General features: G+C 34.1%; 1 protein-coding gene across 2 annotated transcripts in view; it reads left to right on the top strand.

The window, feature by feature from the left end:
• MALRD1 (MAM and LDL receptor class A domain containing 1) overlaps nt 1-20,204 on the top strand; it is a 715,118-nt gene that overhangs the window by 278,403 nt on the left and 416,511 nt on the right. For both annotated transcript variants that reach the window (XM_017869225.1, XM_017869224.1), the window contains exons 22-24: nt 8,228-8,384; nt 11,766-11,876; nt 15,054-15,267. In XM_017869225.1, the coding sequence (XP_017724714.1) occupies nt 8,228-8,384; nt 11,766-11,876; nt 15,054-15,267 (482 nt within the window). The remainder of the gene's footprint in view (nt 1-8,227; nt 8,385-11,765; nt 11,877-15,053; nt 15,268-20,204) is intronic.

Consider the following 20,204-nt stretch of genomic DNA (forward strand, 5'->3'; position numbering starts at 1 on the left):
ATAATATTTAATTATATATAATACATATTTAATTATTGCATATTATAATGTTTTATATAATATATATCTAATATATAATATGTATGTATATAATATGTATGTATCATATATAATTTATATAATTTACTAGGCACACAGTCCATATTAGCTGAAATTTTTTCATTATCTTATTATTTAAAATGTTTACTTATACATAGGTATATTATTTTACTAAAATAGTACAATTTTACTAGAATGGTATCGTAATAAACTATTATACTAAATTCATATACCTGTGAATTTACTCAGACATCCAGATATACCCATTTTGTGGGTTCATGCCTTTATTTAAATAAATCATGCACTTTTATTTCTCTGTGCCTCCTTTATATTGGTACTATTAAAGTCATTAGTAAATTTATGTAATTTACCAAGCACACTTGCTCTGCACGTAAATATATATGTTCTAGTAACTATTTACTTGCAGAGCAGTGCCATACAGTTTAGTTCAAGGACCTCACCTTGAGTCAGTCAAGATGTAGTGAACATTTTTGTGCAGGATATTAGGACCAGATGTGTATTTTGGAAAGGACCAATAAAGTCAAAAACAAGACTGTCTTGGTTTCTTCTGGAATACCACAGCAGAGCAGAAAGGTCATGTATGGGGCTATGGAGTTGGCCACAGCTGTTTCCAAACTCTGGGGAGTCAGCCAGTAAGAAGACTGGGCAAACAATATGGAATGTTCTTTTTTCATTAATTTACATGCTAAAATCCCACAGAAGAACTCTGATTGGTCTGGCAAGTTTACAAAGCCCACTTACTCCAGCAGTTGGTGGGTCAGGGACTTTTTCATCACACAATGGGGTTGGTAGTGGGAATGGGGTGCAGTTCCGCACAATGAGGAATGATCTGCAGATACCAGGGTAATGCTGTGGAAACTATGAGAAGTCTAGTGTTCTCACCTATTTGTGGGATCTAAACATCAGACAATTGAACTCATGGAGGTACAGAATAGAAGAGTGGTGGTTATCAAAGGCTGGGAAGGGTAGTACGGGGAGCAAGGGGGAGGTAGGGATGGTTAATGGGTACAAAAAATAGAATGATTAAGACTTACTATTTGATAGCACAACAGGGGGACTATAGTCAATAATTTATTCGTGCACCTTAAAATAACTAAAGGAATATGATTGGATTGCAACAGAAAGGATAAATGCTTGAGGAAATAGATGCCAATTTTTCCATGATGTAATTATTATGCATTGCATTCCCATACCAAAATATCTCATGTGCCCGTTAAGCACATGAGTACCTACTATGTACCTCATGTGTACCTACTATGTACACACAAAAATTAAAACTAAAAATTTTTTTTAAAGAAAATTGCACTATTGACCACTGGCTTGGCTCATTTGGGCTCCAGTTTCTAAATGCTATAAACTGGGTTGCTTATAAACAGCAAACATATATTTCTCACAGTTCTGAAGGCTCATAAGGCTACGATCAAGGCACTGACATATTTGCTGAGAGCTTTCTTGTTGGTAGATAGAGCCTTCTAGCTGTGTTTTCTCATGGTGGAAAAGCTGAGATAGTTCTAGGATCTCTTTTCTAAGGACAGTAATCCCAGTCATGGAAGTTTTACCCTGAAGACCCAATCACCTCCCAGTGGCCCCACTCCTTAATAACATTACCTTGGAGAATAGGATTTCAACATGTAAATTTTGGGGTATGGACTCTAAAAAAAAGACCATTGCAAGTTCTTTGTATTTTCTGCTGCTTGAAGTATTGTTCACAACGGCTCTTTTAGTGGATTATGTCATGTCAGATATGCTAAAACAGCCTAAGCTAGCACGGTGAATCAAAGGACAGATTCCATCTGATCCTGGAGAATGTCTCTCATACTGTGTGTGCCCAGGCCCAAAGACTGATGGGCCTTACTGAAAAATATCTTGATTTATTCACTAATGGGTATTTTTTTTCCTACTCATTGAATTAGAGTAACTACTCAGGAGATTCTCAACAAAGGAAAAAACAGTCAGTGTTTTAATTCCTTAATCTGTGTGATAGTAAGAGTTTAGAAACTGTTTATCCTATAAGACCTAGGCAACTTTTGTGAAAATAGCATGGACTATAAATCAGATCTCTTTTTATACAACGACTTTTAAAAGGACTTGTACATTATCACCTTGGATCTTTACTTTTGCGACACCTGAAAGTAAAGCACGATTTTCTTAAACCTTTACTACTGTGTGGTTTATGATGTGTTTTATTAGAAAAATATATGCTTCTATAAAACATCCTACTTCCCGCTCTGTATGAGAAAAGATAATTTGAAGGTTGGTAGAGGGACGCTGATATTTTATGAATGACAATACTGTTAGCTGTGGTCATTACTGCTGTACTCATTCCAGGAGAGGAGCTGATTTCCTCTGCAGGTGCATGCTTGAATAATCTCATTGCAGACACAGGCAAGTGTTTATGCAATTCTTCATTTTTCCATTAGGGATCATACATACATCATGTGCCCCCAATTAATGCCTATAAGACTGGCGACCAAATGATACATTGCTACATTGTACTGTGTTCACAGTTTGATAAAAACACAAATGCAGTTTTGTTGTTTGCGTTTTTCAAATTGATCTCCTGACGTATCTCTTTTTTTTTTTTTTCTTTTCCCTGCAGGCGAAAGGGATATTTCAGAGATATATAATATTAGACAATTGTTTCCATAATTTATTTTATATTTGACCTTATGATTGAATTTTCTACAATTCTGTTGGATTGGGGAAATTATACCTTGATTACCTTAAGGTTTTTTTTTTTTCATTATTTGTGTAGTTTCTGGGTAATTAATACAGGGACTTCCATTTGAAGAACCAGTGACAAATGCTTTTATCGTTTCTAAAACTGTGACCACTAGTCATGTACTTTCTCCATGGTCTCCAGATCTATTAGCCTTATTCTGTCTCTTCTTACCTTTTATGTTTGCCACAGTCTGGAACAATGATCGACTTTTTATGTATAATTTTATCTGAGTCTACAATTTTTGTCACACCCTTATTTTTTATTATACATGTGCTTTATTAATTTTAAATTCACTTAGTTATTTTACGTATTTTGAAGGTCTACTAGACCCTGTGTAGAAAACAAAATGGATGTGGTCCCTACGTAAAGCAATACATATATCAACATTTTGGGATATTTTATCCAGTTCTAGCTGGTAGGCATATAGTTAAATAAATATGTACATATAATAACATACACAGACACACACGCACACAGTTGAACACCTGGCGTACCGCATGCTACAAAGAAGGCAATCAATAAATGTTGTATTCATTTAATGTGATGCAAATGTTTTCTCCCTTTGACTGGTTGGCTTTGTCATCATCATATTGATTTTTATGATAAACAGAAATCCTTATTTTGAATGCAGTCTCATTTTTTCAATATTTTCCTCTATGGTTAGTGATTTTTATATACTGTTGAAAACAAACTTTCTTATTCCCACATCATGAAGGTATTGTTATATAAGCTTTCATTCCAAGTATAATCTACCTGGAATTTGCTATTTTTGAATGCTGTTAAATACTGGTTAAGGTTCATTTTTACCTCTCATGGCTAACTAACTTATTCAGTTCATTTACAAAAAATGTTATTCTTTCCAAAACTACTTCACAAGAGCCACAGTTTTCATAAATCAGGTGTCCAAATACATGTGGATCTGTTTCAGGACTATTTCTTATAGTTCTCTGGATTGTTTGTTCTTGTTCTAATTCCACTCTGTCTTAATGTTTTAGCCCATTCAGGCTGCTATAACAAAAAAAACCCATAAACAGACTTACAAATGAAGCACATTTATTTATCACAGTTTTGGAGGCCTGGAAGTCCAAGATCATGGTGCTGGCAGATTTGTTATCTGATGAGGACCTATTTCCTCCTTCATAGATGGTGCCTGCTTGCTGTTTCCTCTTGTGGTGGAAGGGACTAGCTAGCTCTCTGTGGTCTCCTTTATAAGAGCATTAATCTCATTAAGGTCACTTAATTGACTCCCTAAAGGCCCTACATACTAAGATGATCACCTTTGTATTTAGGAGTTCAACATGTGAATTTGGGGGAACACAAATGTTCAGACCATAGCACCTGATAACTCTATAATGAGTCTTTTTTTTTGGTTTTTTAACTTAAAGCATTTATTGATTTAAAACATTTAATGCATTTGTAGACAAAAAAATCTTAATTTTAAAGTTATTTTCTTTTGTAGTCACATATGAAATGGAATTTGTGAACTGCTAACCTGAGTTTTATAAAACTGCTTTTTTTTTGTTTTGTTTTGTTTTCAAATTTTACTTTAGGTTCTGGGATATATGTGCTGAACGTGCAGGTTTGTTACATAGGTATACATGTGCCATGGTGGTTAGCTGCACCTATCAACCCATCATCTAGGTTTAAGCCCTGCATGCATTAGATATTTATCCTAATGCTCTCCCTCCCCTTGCCCCCTACCTCGACAGGCCCCGGTGTGTGATGTTCCCCTCCTTGTGTCAGTGTGTTCTCATTGTTCAACTACCACTTATGAGTGAGAACATGCAGTGTTTGGTTTTCTGTTCCTGTGTTAGTTTACTAAGGATAATGGTTTCCAGCTTCATCCATGTCCCTGCAAAGGACATGAACATATTCTTTTTCATGGCCGCCTAGTATTCCATGGTGTATATGTGCCACATTTTATCCAGTCTATCATTGATAGGCATTTGGGTTGGTTCCAAGTCTTTACTATTGTAAATAGGGCTAAAATAAACGTATGTGTTCATGTGTCTTTATTGTAGAATGATTTATATTCCTTTGGGTAAAAACCCCAAAATGAGATTGCTTGATCAAATGGTATTCCTGGTTCTAGATCCTTGAGGAATCACCACACTGTCTTCTACAATGGTTAAGCTAATTTACACTCCCACCAACAGTGTAAAAGTGTTCCTATTTCGCCACATCCTCTCCAGCATCTGTTGTTTCCTGTCTTTTTAATGGTTGCCATTCTAACTGCCATGAGATGGTATCTCATTGTGGTCTTGATTTGCATTTCTTCAATTACCAGTGATAATGAGATTTTTTTCATATGTTTGTTGGCTGCATAAATGTCTTCTTTTGAGAAGTTTCTGTTCATATCCTTTGCCCACTTTTGATGGGGTTGTTTTTTTCTTGTAAATTTGTTTAAGTTCCTTGTAGATTTTGGATATTAGAACTTTGTCAGATGGATAGATTGCAAAAATTTTCTCCCATTCGCTAGGTTGTCTGTTCACGGTGATAATAGTTTCTTTTGCTGTACAGAAGCTGTTTAGTTCAATTAGATCCCATTTGTCTATTTTGGCTTTAGTTGCCATTACTTTTGATGTTTTAGTCATGAAGTCTTTGCCCATGCCTGTGTCCTGAATGAGTCTTGATATCTGATTAAATCCTCCAACTCTGTTCTTCTCATGATAAAATTAGCTATTCCCATCTCCTTACATTTCTAAATGAAGCTTAAGATTAGTTTTCCAATTTCTGAAAAATAAAGTCTATCAGGAGTGTGTTGGGATTTCGTTGAATCTTTAAACCAATTTGTGAGGAATTGATATTTTTAAAACACTAAGCTTGATAATTCACACATGTGGTGTTGCTCTGGAGTCAGATTGCGTTGCCTCAGGCGGGGCGATGGGAATCATCTCTTCCCAACTCCTATTCCCACTGGGAGACAGAGATCCAAGTTATGTAGAGATTTGTAAGGCATATTAAGTGTATATTTCAATTATTTCAAAACTATGTTTTAATTGATGCATGATAGATGTACGTAGCTCCAGAGTACATGTGATAATTTCATACATTCAATTAAATCATAAAGATCAAATCGGCATACCTGGGATATTCATCACCTTAAATATTTGTCTTTTCTTTATGTTAGAAACATTGAAATGATTCCCTTCTAGCCACTTTGAAGTGTACAGTAGATTATTATAAACTATAGTCACCCTACTGATTTATCAAACACTAGGTCTTTTTCTTCCATTAAACAGTAATTTTGTACCCATTAATCAACTCCTCTTTATTCCTTCTTGCTCCCCTTCCTGGTATCCTGTCAATTAAAAGACTTTAGCAGGTTTTAAGAAGTGCATTGGGGGACATGATTTAATCCAATATCCATTAAAAAATTATTCTAAGTGATGTGTGAAGAAGGAATAGAGTGAATCAACAGTATATGTGAAAGAACAATGAGATTTATTATTCTAAGCAAGAGGTAGTAAAAATGTGATGAAGTGATAGCATTAAAATTGGAGAGGAATGGACAATTCAAGCTACATCTCATAAGCAGAACTCAATTTCCTGGTGGACATTTAGATGTAGCACATTGAAATAATTTTCAATGAAGTATAATAAAATTATAATAATCCTGACATTTGCTTAAAGAAAGATTTGCATGTTAAATAAATCATATGTATATAGGTATGTGCATGCAATTTTTTCTTGACTATTGCTTCTATATATCTGAATGTATAGGTATATCCATCTTTGTTCTGGGTATCCCTGTTATACTGGGATATTTAGCGTATTACATATAAGAAAGAAAGCTGGAAATGCTTTTTCTCTGAGACATAATTCAGACAAATATAAATGATAATTCTGCCTCTTAAAAATTAACTCATAACTCTATGGTTTGCAGCACACTGAAGTTCTTATTTCATTAGGAAGAATGAATGATATAAACCTAACCACAAAGTACAACTACCTTTTTTTTAATATATAAAATATGCCAGGTACTGTGTTAGATATTCCACATATTTTATTTATGATTCTTATTAACACCATACATGGAACTATCTCATTTTCTGAAATGAAGAAACTAAGATGTTTAGAGAATTTAAATAATCTGACCTAAATTGACCATCTAGTAAATGAGGAGGCCTGAGGCCAAACCCTGCTGTATCTTTTGCAGACAATTCTATTCCTAGAAACCTGAACAGCCACTGGCAAGACTTGCAAGACTGAGCACTCTCTAAATATATGGTGACTGAATGACTACTTCCACGTCTCTTTCCATCTGTTTGCTCTTCATAATTCCCCAAAATGATAAAATTTTCAAAATAAAATAGCTTTAATAAGAAGCAAATTTAAACTCTAGTTTCTAGCATCTATATTTAAATTAGAAAGTGGCAAGAAATCAAGTTAATCCAAAACAGAGTGCCAGAATACCCAAACTGTGTGGATCACTTCTTTATGCTTCAAAAAGCTGTATATAACCTAGAATGACTTTAATGTTTTATTCTCTTTTGAATTAATTTTCCAAGTAGGGTTATAAATTGTTTCTTTTATAGCAGAAAATATATTGATATTTAATCGTTTCCATCATTATTTTTCCTTTTTAATTTAGGCCTAGGAAAGGAAGGATATTCTTTAAAATTATGCACAAGGTTACTAAAATGTGTTGAAGTGAAACTGAGCTAAATCAATATAGAGAGAGTAAACTTGAATGGAAACCCTTTGAGACAGACCAGTTTCCTGTTTTTCATCCCCTACTTATTCACGTTTTTTCCTTCCTTTAATGTTTCTTCTAAAGGCAATCAGTGTTTTAAGGCTTCATTTTACTCACATTAAAATTAGCTCTAAAATGCTGATTAGAGTGTTAGTGGTATTATGTAAAAATATCAACCAAGTTATTACAGATTTGGTAGTTTTAGCGTTTGTCATAATTGTATACACATTGTGCCAATTGATATCATTGCAAGGACTATGGGTTCAAAACCAAAGGGGCAGAAGTATTATTTCTGATGAAGGTAATGGGCGATAATTATGCTATATAACACATTATACTTTTAGAAAAAAATATAAAGCAATAAAATATGGTTAGTGACAAACTATACTGTGTTTTGCAATATTCTTCCTCTTCTTCTTCTTTTTTTGAGATGGAGTTTCACCTTGTTGCCCAGACGGGAGTACAATGACACAATCTCAGCTCATTGCAACCTGCACCTCCTGGGTTCAAGCTATTCTCCTGCCTCAGCCTCCTGAGTAGCTGGGATTATAGGCACACGCCACCACGCCCAGCTTGTTTTTTCGTATTTTTAGTAGAGACGGGGTTTCATCATGTTGGCTAGGTTGGTCTTGAACTCCTGACCACAGGTGATCCACCTGCCTCAACCTCCCAAATTGCTGGGATTGCAGGCATGAGCCATTGCACCTGGCCTCTTCTTCTTTTTATAATATGATAAATTCCTTTTCCAGAAATACCACAGATGGCTGGTACCTGTATGCTGACAGTTCTAATGGGAAATTTGGTGACACAGCTGACATTCTTACTCCTGTCATTTCATTCACGGGACCAAAATGTACCTTGGTGTTCTGGACACATATGAATGGGGCCACCGTTGGTTCTCTTCAGGTACTACTTAGGCAATCACATTTTCTGAATTTTCTCTGTAAAAGTTCATAGTGCATAATTTGGTATCATTAAAATATATTCTGTTAATAAGTGAAAATGGACAATTACCAACACTTCACTAGATTTGTAATGATATGATGGAGTAAAAACTTTAGCAGAATTGGACATGAATAGCTAGTAAGTAATTTTTATTCTATTTAATTATGAATGTTGTCTCTATGCTGAGGTTACAGCTTCTGGGTAATACTATTTTACACTTGAAACATATGCATGTTTCAATATCAGTGTTCTGAGTGTAACACATTCAAATAAATATATATACTTGGGTAATATCTGGATGTGTCTTCTTGTTGCCTTTGATGATAGTAGTACTACATTCTGCAATAGTGTTTTTCAAAATGTTTCTGTTAAAAAAAATTAAACTGTTTTAAACACATAAAATGTTTCAAGAATAGCACAGACAACTCCAATATATCCTTCACTCAGAGATCTTATTTTTTTTAAATGAGTTGTCCTGGTAATGTCCCCTATAGAAAAAAAAAATCCAGTATAGGATAATAGATTATACCAAGTTATTTCTTTCCACAGTCTTTCAAACAGGAATAATTCCTTATCTTCCCTAGGTTTTTATAAACTTGCTATTTTAAAAGCCAATAGCCACGTCATTTTGTAAAATGTCTCTTAGTTTAATTTTATTGTGTTAAGCTCTTTTTTCCCTATTATATAACTAACATAGTGTTATTTTTATTGCATCCCATTAGTTAGTGATCCTTATCAGCCCCATTACTTATGTGGTTTGTTATCAATAAATATTTTGCAAAGAGAAATCAATATGAATATTGAGTTCATCTCCATTTTACCCACAAATTTTTGCCTTCAGTGGTGGCTTTTTTTTTTTTTTTGCCTGAATTAATTTTACAATGCTAATTGCCTAACTGTGATTTTCTAACTCCATTATTCTGTCCACATTTGTAGATTGGATTCATATTGAAAAAAATTCTCATGTCTCTATTTGTATGTTCATTTACTGTTCTATATCAATGTGGACTCATAAGTTTCTATTTTAGTCAACATAATAGTATTATTATTTATTTGGTCCTCAAATTGTCTCAGATTTGGAAATAAGAGTCCCTCTTAACCAACCTCCATGTCTCTCTAAAAAGGCCCATTGTTCTTTGAGCATATTCTTTCTTTTGGCCAAGATGTTACAAACTTCACCTTCTTTTATCCTGTCCAGTCTCTGGAATTAACTATTGTTTCAAGAAGTCCTGTATGTTTTGTTCTGGGGATCCAACATGTACAGGCCAGAGAGCAGTTCTGGAATATTAATTCAGAGCCCCAAGTCCTTTCTTCCCATACTGTATATTCCCTGGTAGAGAATAATGCATAAGGTTCATGAGTAATATGCGTAGACACATCAGTTATACTGAAGAAGCCAACTAAAATTTGGAGCATCTCCATTTATTCTGTTTCATAGCTTATGTGTTACTTTCCAGGAAACCTTGTCTGAAAATAAATCCACAAATTCCAGAATTGTATATACTGTGAGCAGTTTTAGAGTGGGGCTAGCTTGCTAGAAGCAATCTATTGATAAGGACTCTCCCCCTCTTAAATACTATTAGCTTGCCAAGAAATCTTGAGCATATTTGCAACAACATTAGACATGAGTTTCCTGCTTTTTCCCCAGTAGAGATGCAGACTGTGACCAACTGCTAGGTCATTTATTTTCCAAAACGTTGATTGCAATATTAGTAGTAGGTGCTACCCCAACTCCTATTTTTTTTATTCTATGGTTTTCCTGGCTATTGTTATTCATTTTTCTAAAGAAACTTTAGACAAACGTAGTTTCTTTCAAAATGTTTTTTTTTTTTTTATTGGAAACATTTATTGTTTTCATTCTGAAAACAGTTTAAAAGTATATTTGTGTGTATACGTGCATGGTTATGTTTAATAATCTAAAGGCATCCAAATGGTCTTCTGGATTGATGTTATAACTTATTGTTGTAAAGTGACTTTTTAAAAATGGTTTTAAGCAAAGCAATTACTACAACTTACTGTAAGATTTTTGTCAATAAAATGAGAATTATTTGTCTGGAATATTATGGGGTTAGGATTGATGATTTGAAATATACTTTCATTTTTTCAGTATAAAATTTGATATTGGTAGATTAACTTTTTAAAAAGGATTAAAATTTTGTAAGTATGGAATTATAAAATGAATAAAATGATATCTATGCCTGATTTTTTTTGTGCATGGAAAAATAACATTAAATGTTGCATTAGTACGTTTCTTGAACATGTTTTTTCTCAGCGCTCTGTATATAGTGTATATATAAAGAAGACTCGTTTACTATACATTTTTTTCAATGCCTTTCAAAATTGATTTTTAGTTATTGGTTAGAAACGATATTTTCTTGACCTTGATAGTGTTCCAAATTATTTTGAATTTTATAGACTGATAATTTAATGATAGTTTTGCTGGTAACACATTTTTTCGGTGACTCTGGAGACTCCAATTACATTTTTAAAATGTGAATTTCATTAAAAAAAACAGATAAATCATTGAAATTCATCTTCACTTTTAAAAGTCAGGACTTTCACAAATCTTTTATCTGAATAATCCTTTGGTTGTATAAGTTCTATTTTTAAAAAGTAGTGTTGTGAAATCATTTAATACACTATCTAATTCAGTTATTTTACAATCCAAAATTGTTCCACTCTCCTGTGAGCCTTAGTTACTCACTTCATGGCTCGTTTTGTATCATTCTAAAAGAAGAGCCATAATAGTTTGCTGAGAGTAATCTGGATTCTGCTTTATGGTGAGGATACCGTACTGATGAGAATATGTTGGTTTCACGGCTGTTGGGCAGGAAGCTCTTACTAGTGCAGCATAAATAGATGCTCACTCATCTCACCCATCTGTGCGCTTACAATGAAATGAGCTGACATTGTAACATTACTGCCCCTCTGGAATCATCTAATGAGAAAGATCATTCTCAAAAGAGTGTCTTAGTAAGCAATTCCATACTTTCTCATTTGACCACAAGAATATTATATAATATATAAAACAGCAATTGTTACTGCCGCCAGATTTTTAAAAAGTTAATGTAGTTGAGTTCTTAATTAAATGGTGCCCAGATACCTTAGGACTTGACTGACAGATATTCATGCTCATCTTTATTGTACAAAGCTTGTGAGGTACCCTAGGGGCACAATGCTGTAGAAAACAAAGATATCTAATAAAAAAAAATGTCTTAGCTCTTCTCTCCGGGACTTCATGTTGATATTGCAACTAAAAAGGAATCACTGGAAGAATTCTACATGTTTGCAATTTCTCGAAATAAAATACTTCAATGCCGTTTAACTGATTTATCTCTGCAGGTACTCATCAAGAAAGATAATGTTACTTCTAAATTGTGGTCTCAAACTGGATGGCAAGGTGCACAGTGGAAGAGAGCAGAAGTGTTTTTAGGCATTCGTTCACATACACAGGTGTGTAATCCAGGTAGTTACGGCATGAGTGAGTTCTGCTGATTTTTTTTTTCATCCTCATTTATTTCCTTCCATACTCACAGTCTTCTTGCTCCCCATTCCCTTTTTGATGTGTTCTATGGATACGTAGACACGACACTTAACACTCCATGGGGCATTTTACATAAGGAATTGACAACTTCAGAATACTCTAATTTCTTCCAAGTAGATATTCGTACTTCTAGGAACATTTAATTTGAATAACAACCTTCCTTCACTCCCCAACCAGCCCCACACATATAAAGAACGTTTCACTCTGTTTTGCAAATATATTCTCAGAGCTTGTACAGCAATTAATTCTTTCAAACCCAATTTAAAAGACAGTCTTTGGAAAACATATTACATTGTTAAACCTTATTATAGGCAATAGATTCACCTAATTTAAAAATATTTTGGGAGGCACAATATTGTGTAATGCTCTACTTGTCTTCATGGAATTTGTGATAATAGTAAGAGGATCAGACCTATACATATTAATAACTAAAGAAACGTACTAGTACGCAGGTGAAAATGTTTAAATTGAAAATAAGCATATGCTGAAATGTTTGGCACAAAGCATATTTCTTATGGATTACCAAGAAAGCAAGGCCTCCATTGGCTGTTGTTTTATTGGGAATTTTCTTAGAAGATGAGGCTTAGCTCTGAAGATTTGTTAAAATTTGAATAGGCAGAGTGAGAACACAGAGCCATTTATGTACAGCATTTTCTTCTTAGTCTTAACAGACCCCAGGTGATGAAGTCTAACTAGTTCTGTGCATGTAAAATATTTGTATAGTAAAGCCATGTTTGAAAATATTAAGGGGAATTTCAGCACATACAATCAATTATTAATTTAGCCATTCTGAATTTCTAATTTTTCACATATTGAGATTAAAGAGAAATATAGCCCTGATTTTTTGACTCTTAAAACTAAATACTAATGACTTGTGAATATTTGCTGTTTTATGTGTGATTTCTTCCATAAAATATTATTGAGCACTTACTACATGCAAAGCACATTGCTATGCACCATACACGAGAGAGACAGTGATGAGTTAGGCACACTCTTCACAATTCTGCCATTTCTTACAAGATTGTTCTCTTTAGTCTCACAAAGATGAGTGCCTCTAGCCCTTGAGGAAACATATAAAATATTTTTAGCTATGGTATGCTGAACATCTCTGGGAAGTTTGTATAATTTTATTTGGGAACCCCCCCAAATTAAAACAAAATATTTAATTATAATTTTTACTATTAGAGCAATCACGTATGTAGCACTTACCGAGTGCTACATACTGTTATATGAATTTTTAAAATATTTACTCATCTTGCTTTCACAATAACCTTGCAAGTTACATAGTATTATCATCTCCATATTATAAATTAGAATACAGAAATACCCAGATGTTAGGTCTTCTGTTCTAGTTATGTAACTACAAGTGGCAGAGGCTGACTGTAGACAGGGTCAGGCCTTCCACCAGTCCACAGTGCAACTGCCATGCTACGTTGTCTACCAAATTTTACAAAAATAATTAACCCTGACTTTATTCTGTCTGGAAAAAAAAAGATACATTGTAGTTTCTCTCTTTTTTAAGAACAGTTAATCACATTCAGTGTTAAAGTCTAGGGAATCCCAGCCAACACTGTGTGAAACGTTGAGATATAAGTGATGATTTGATTATTTGAACAAGGCAAGCAACTGAGATTGGACCTATATGACAGAAGATAAGCAAATTAATAGTGCAACACTCATTGCATTATCTGATTTCTTATTCACAGAGCATTACAGCATGTATTGAAATTTTAGATTATCCAGATAATAGAGTGTCTTTTTTATTTTGCATATCAATATTTTTCCATGGCTCGATTTCCCTTTTAAGAAAATCATAGTCCTTATTATACTTTTTGGTTTCATCTCTTTTAATCACTTTCAAGCTCTTCATCTATTTTACTAATTGATTTTTTTTCTTTCCAAGCTCACCTACTATGAAGAGCAGTCTATTCCTTTTATGTAAATTCACTATACGAACACAGTTATATTTTTCTTTTGATAATGTGAGAGGCATGATTTCAATTATTCCATCTTCTCATGTTAAGAGGATAGCACCTAGGTTCACACAACGGTATAAAGACCTATCACATCTGAAGGGAAAAAAACTATAATTATTTATTTTAAGAAAAATAATCATCCAGAATTGGTCAAAAGACATTTCTAAATATGGTAACAGTATTTTGTACATCACTAAAGTAAAACTGACCTTGTTAACTCACCTCTAATTGTTCTAAATTTATTTTGAAATATCTGAATATTTCTTACGTTAACATATACATACTTAGCTTGCAGAAAACTTAATAAAAGACTGAATTCATTTCACTGAAATATCCTAAACTACAGAATATGTGATGTTTTATGTAGTTATGAAACAGCGTTCATTTTTATTTCAAGCAACGGTATTGTTAACAAATTGATGATGGAATTTGTAAAACCATTAATGATTCCTGTTGCTATTCTTCATTCTTTCTGATTCTACTGAAGTCCACATATGTGGGAGATCGTTGTCAAACAATAGGACATGTGAAGATTCTGTTCATCACATATATGAATCAAAAGCAAATCAAAGTCATTTCAATTCCAAAGATGTGTCCAATTAAAAAAAAAAACTCATGGTACTGAAGACTTATCTTTTAGCTTTCAAATAGTAGGAATGGAGAGATCTGAGGAATGACAAGAATTGAGCAAAATAAGGAATCTACTTGTATCTTTTCACTCTTGGTACTTTATGTCATCCGATCGACCTACTGCTTTCCTGTGCAGCAATACTCTGAAACAGGAGTAGGTCTTGTTTGACATCTGAGAGCTGGCAAAGGTAGTAGAGAGCTGGCAAAGGATCGGTGTCTCCTGCCAATTTTTTAGACCTATCTCCTAAAAATCTAGACATGAGCCAGTGGTGTTGCCACTCCCACATTCTTAGGTATTGAGGATGACCTAGGTCTTAAATGGTCCTTAAATTTCCTGGGTCATTTTCAACATAGGGACATTAAAAAAACAAGGCAAAACAAACAGTTTCAAGCTTGATGTGCTTGATAAATAGTGTTTGCCCAGGTTTTGAACTTCTTGACTGACAGTGTAACTGTAACTGGCTTTTTTTTTTTTTTTAGATTGTCTTCAGAGCCAAACGTGGTATCAGTTACATAGGAGATGTAGCAGTGGATGATATTTCCTTCCAAGATTGCTCCCCTTTGCTTAACCCAGAGAGAAAGTGTACTGCTCACGAATTCATGTGTGCTAATAAGCACTGCATTGCAAAGGACAAGCTTTGTGATTTTGTGAATGATTGTGCTGATAATTCAGATGAGACTACTTTCATTTGTCGTAAGTAAAAGGGTTTTGTTTTCTTACTTTTACCTTCAACTCCCACAGCCTTACTCAATATGCTGCGTTTATTGTTGAAACATGCAGAGTGTGTGTATCTCAACACCAGGGGAAGGTAAGGTGATTTAACTTGATACTTTCCTTCCTTTCTTTGAATAATTCATTTATAATCATAATTCATTTAAAACCAATTGATGGCTGTGTGTGTGTGTGTGTATGTGTGTATTAATTGGAGACAAATTGCAAAACAGGTGTCTTCAAAGAAAAACAGAATGGAAACAAGTAGTCTTCATATGAAAGTGTTTTTTTTTTTTTTTCTTTTGTGAGACGGAGTCTCACTCTGTTGCCAGGATGGAGTGCAGTGGCATGATATCAGTTCACTGCAACCTCTGCCTCCCGAGTTCAAGTGATTCTCCTGCCTTAGCCTCCCGATTAGTTGGGACTACAGGCACGCACCACCATGCCCAGCTATTTTTTGTATTTTTAGTAGAGATCGGGTTTCACCATGTTGGCCGGGATGGTCTTGATCTCTTGACCTCACGGTCTGCCTGCCTTGGCTTCCCAAAGTGCTGGGATTACAGGCATGAGTCACTGAGCCCGGCCTGAAATAAAGCTTTTTTTTTGAAAAATTACAGGCAAAATTTTCGTTAAAGACAATTCATACAGGGCTGGTGAGCCTACAGACTCTAATGCATTTCAGAGGATTGTCATTTCTCTGTGTATATTGTCAGACGTGATAGGTTGTTAAAAAAAAAAAAATCAACACCCTGATAAATACCTGTATGCAAAATAGACATAGTGATCTCTCAAGGAGATACATATCAGCTGGGTGATATGGTTGAAAGAGATCAACTCATAATGAACATCATATATTAAAATATCCTTAGCTAAATGGGCCGTATGTACTCATTCTGCTAGGCCTGTAAAATTGTGCAACATAGTCCAATTGTGGCTTCGTTTAACTGCAAATGAGGTGAATATAAATTGTCAAAATGAAGGTTGACAAATTATGTCACCATTACCTTTAATAATTTCTGAACTAGAATATTGCAGTTTGATATTATTTGCTTCTTGGAACCAAAACTGAAATATCATGAACAACTTCAGCTCACATATACACAGAACTTTTAATGTTCAAAGCCTTTTTTATTTATTAATCTTCATTTGAACTTCAGAAGCCTTGAGAATTAGGTGGGAAAGATATTATTAGTACAGTCAGCAGATGAAGCTGTCAACAAGAGTGGCTTAGGTTTTGTCAAAATTCATAAAACTTGTACTGATAGAGTTGGTCCTAGAACAGAAGTATTTTTTAATTATTATTATACTTTAAGTTCTGAGACACACGTGCAGAACGTGCAGGTTTGTTACATAGGTTTACACATGCCATGGTTGTTTGCTGCATCCATCAACATTAGGTATGTCTCCTAATGCTATCCCTCCCCTAGCCCCCTAGCCGCTGACAGGCCCTGGTGTATGATGTTCCCCTCCCTGTGTCCATGTGTTCTCATTAGAACTCAAGTATTTTGATTTATGATCCAATGTTTTGCCCAAGCTACCATACCACTTCTTTTCAAAAAAATTATTTCAACTTTTATTTTAGAATCAGTGATACATGTGCAGGTTTCTTGTATATTGTGATGGTGAAATTTGGGGTATGATTAGTCTTGTCAGCCAGATGGTGAGTATAGGACACAATAGATTTTTAGCCCTTTCCTCCTCTCTCCCTCCCCACTCTAGTAGTCCCCAGTGCTTATTGCTCCCATGTGTATGTCCACATTTACCCAGTGTCGAGCATCCACTTTTAAGTGAGAATATGCAATGTTTGGTTTTCTGTTCCTGTGTTAACTCACTTAGAATTATGGCCTCCACCTGCATCCATGTTAGTGTGAAGGACTTGATTTCATTCTTTTTTTTGTGACTGTGTAGTATTCCATGGTGTATACGTAACAGATTTTCTTTATTCAATCCACCACTGATGGGCACCTGGATTGATTCCATGTTTTTGGTATTGTGATTCGTCCTGCGATGAACATAGGAATGCGTGTATCTTTTTGGGAGACAGATTTATTTTCCTTTGGTTATATACCCAATAATGAAATTGCTGGGTCAAATGGTAATTCTGCTTTGAGTTCTTTCAGAGTCTTCAAACTCCCTTCCACAGTGGCTGAACTAATTTACATTCCCACCAGCAGTGTGTAAGCTTTACCTTTTCTCGGTAACCTCACCAACATCTGTTATTTTTTGACTTTTTAATAATGGCCGTTTTGACTAATGTAAGATGGTATCTCACTGTGGTTTTGATTTGCATTTCTCTGATGATTAGTGATACAGAGCATTTCTTTCATATGTTTGTTGGCTGCTTGTTTGTCTTCTTTTAGAAAAGTGTTCATGGCCTTTGCCCACTTTTTAATGGGGTTGTTTTTGCTTGTTGAATTGACTAAATTCTTTATGGATTCATGAAGTGTGACCTTTGTTGTATGCATAGTCTGTGACTATTTTCTCCTGTTTTGTAGGTTTTCTGTTTACTCTGTTGAGAGGTTTTTTTTTTGTTGTTGTTTGTTTGTTTTTTCTGTGCAGAACTCGTTAGTTTAATTAGATTCCACTTGTCAATTTTTGGTTTCATTTCAATTGCTTTTGATGATTTAGTCATAAATTCCTTGCCAAGGCTGTTGTGAAAAATTGAGTTTCCTTGGTTTTCTTCTAGAATTTCTATAGTTTTAGGTCTTGCCTTTTAAGTCTTTAATCCGTCCTGAGTTTATATTTATGTATGATAAAAGGTAGAGTTCCAGCTTCATTCTCCTGCATATACCCTACCACTTTTGTGTATAACTGAATCTTAAAAAAAAAACTTAATGTTTTTACCACAAAGAGATGAGAAGTGTTTGAGATATGATAAGTGTTAACTTTGATTTGATCAGTACTATAATATATACATATATTAAAACATTACAATGTACCCCATAAATATGACAATGACTGTATCAGTTGAAAACAAAACGTATTCTCTATAGACATAGATGGCCTTTTAAAATCACATGACTATATATTCCTTCAATTTTGGATTATTTATTATATACATTATTACATGAATAAGGAAAAATGCTACTCTGGAATTCTGTATTTGTTTATCTTTACCTTGTGTATATTTTCTGCTATTGTTTTAGTTATTTCTATATCAAATGCTTGTACATTTTCTTCATTGTCATTTTCACTTAAATATCACACAAACATATAAGGTTAACAATTAGAGCACATATAATGCTTTTGAATTTTATTTGTAATGTCACCAGTGTATCTCTTTCCTAGAGATATAGTTTAGCGTAATTTTTCAGAATTCAAAGTACCATTTTATTTCTGGCTAAATATTTCATGAGCTCTTTGTATTTAAGCTCTAAAGTTGTGCATATTTCTAGGAATTTCTCTCTGTATTAGGGAAAGTATGCTGATTTACCAAGGGAATCAGAAACATATTAAAAATGTACTGTCTTGGTAGTTCTTCTGTTTCAAACCTAAAGGCCAAAGTAATCATGAGCCTTTGGAGGATAAGCTGTACCAGAAGGTGCTTTTTGGTGAATGATTGCAAAATCTCTTGTTCTTTTTTTTTTTAGATTTGAGTGGGCATATTCATACCAGTAATATTAGAGCAGGAAAGCTGAATTAGTTCCAAATAATGCACAGGAATAAAACTTTTTCAGCTGCTGGTACAAACAAAGAAATTAGAATAAACCTGATTTTGGCATTGGTTGCCATTACATTATCTCTTTTAACATAGCATTGCTAATTTTTTTTGAAGTTCAACTGTGTTTCCAGTCTACTGGTCTTAAATATTTTGTTTTAGTTATAAAGTGGCTGGAATCTGCCATATGAATTATGAGTGGTATTATTATATTTATATGCTATAAACTTTGATGCCCTAATTAGACCCAGAAGAAGAGAAAGACAAAATTAAAAGAATCTCCATAGCAACTGATTTCAAAAGTTTGGCTGGCAACCAACCATGTATTTGGGTTTAAATTCCACAGTCTCCTTTCTTTGTTTTGTTTTGTTTTGAGAATGCTAAGTAAAGCTTGAACACATATCACAACTCTAAGAAGGCTTTGAAAATCTGATTAGGTAGAAATATACCATCTAGGAAGAGCAGAAAGAATGAAAGAAATCAACTCTTTTTAAAGATATAAGGCGTTTCATGGAGAAAAAAATATTTTTTATTACTATACTTAAAGTTCTGGGGTACATGTGTAGAACATGCAGGTTTTGTTACACAGATATACACATGCCATGGTGATTTGCTGCACCCATCAACCTGTCATCTACATTAGGTATTTCTCCTAATGCTATCCCTCCCCTAGCCCCCCACCCCCCAACAGCCAATAATAGACAAACAGAGAGCCAAATCATGAGTGAACTCCCATTAACAATTGCTACAAAGAGAATAAAATACCTAGAAATCCTTTGGAATATAAACGTGTACATCCTGCTTTAATTATCTGTAGATCAATGTAGACTTTGAAAGCACAATCTATAAAAAAGTAATTTTAAAAAATAATCTGAGTACCACTTCTGTAATACAGGATGTAGTCAAAGTGACTTGTGTATCTAGGACTCTAAAATCTTATTTGAATATAATCATACCATTGATACAGAGACTTCTTTCAGAAACAACCATTTTATTAGTTTCCAAATAAATTCTAATTAGCTCATTTACTGATGAGTCACAATTCAGAGTACTTCAGGCATTCTCAAAATGTTTTAATTTTGTGCTATGGTAAGGATGCAATGGAGTTGACCAGCATAGTCAGTGATCTATACCTAATGGGCATATGTAACGCAATTTACCAGGTTCAGATATATATGATTTGCAAGCACACACACAACATTTAGCAAGGAACAAAAAAGGGTTATAATTTTAAATGATATATTTTTAATTATATAATTGT

This window comes from Rhinopithecus bieti, unplaced genomic scaffold (genome assembly GCF_001698545.2).
Source record: "Rhinopithecus bieti isolate Rb0 unplaced genomic scaffold, ASM169854v2 scaffold_3043, whole genome shotgun sequence".
In the NCBI taxonomy this organism is placed as follows: Eukaryota; Metazoa; Chordata; class Mammalia; order Primates; family Cercopithecidae; genus Rhinopithecus; species Rhinopithecus bieti.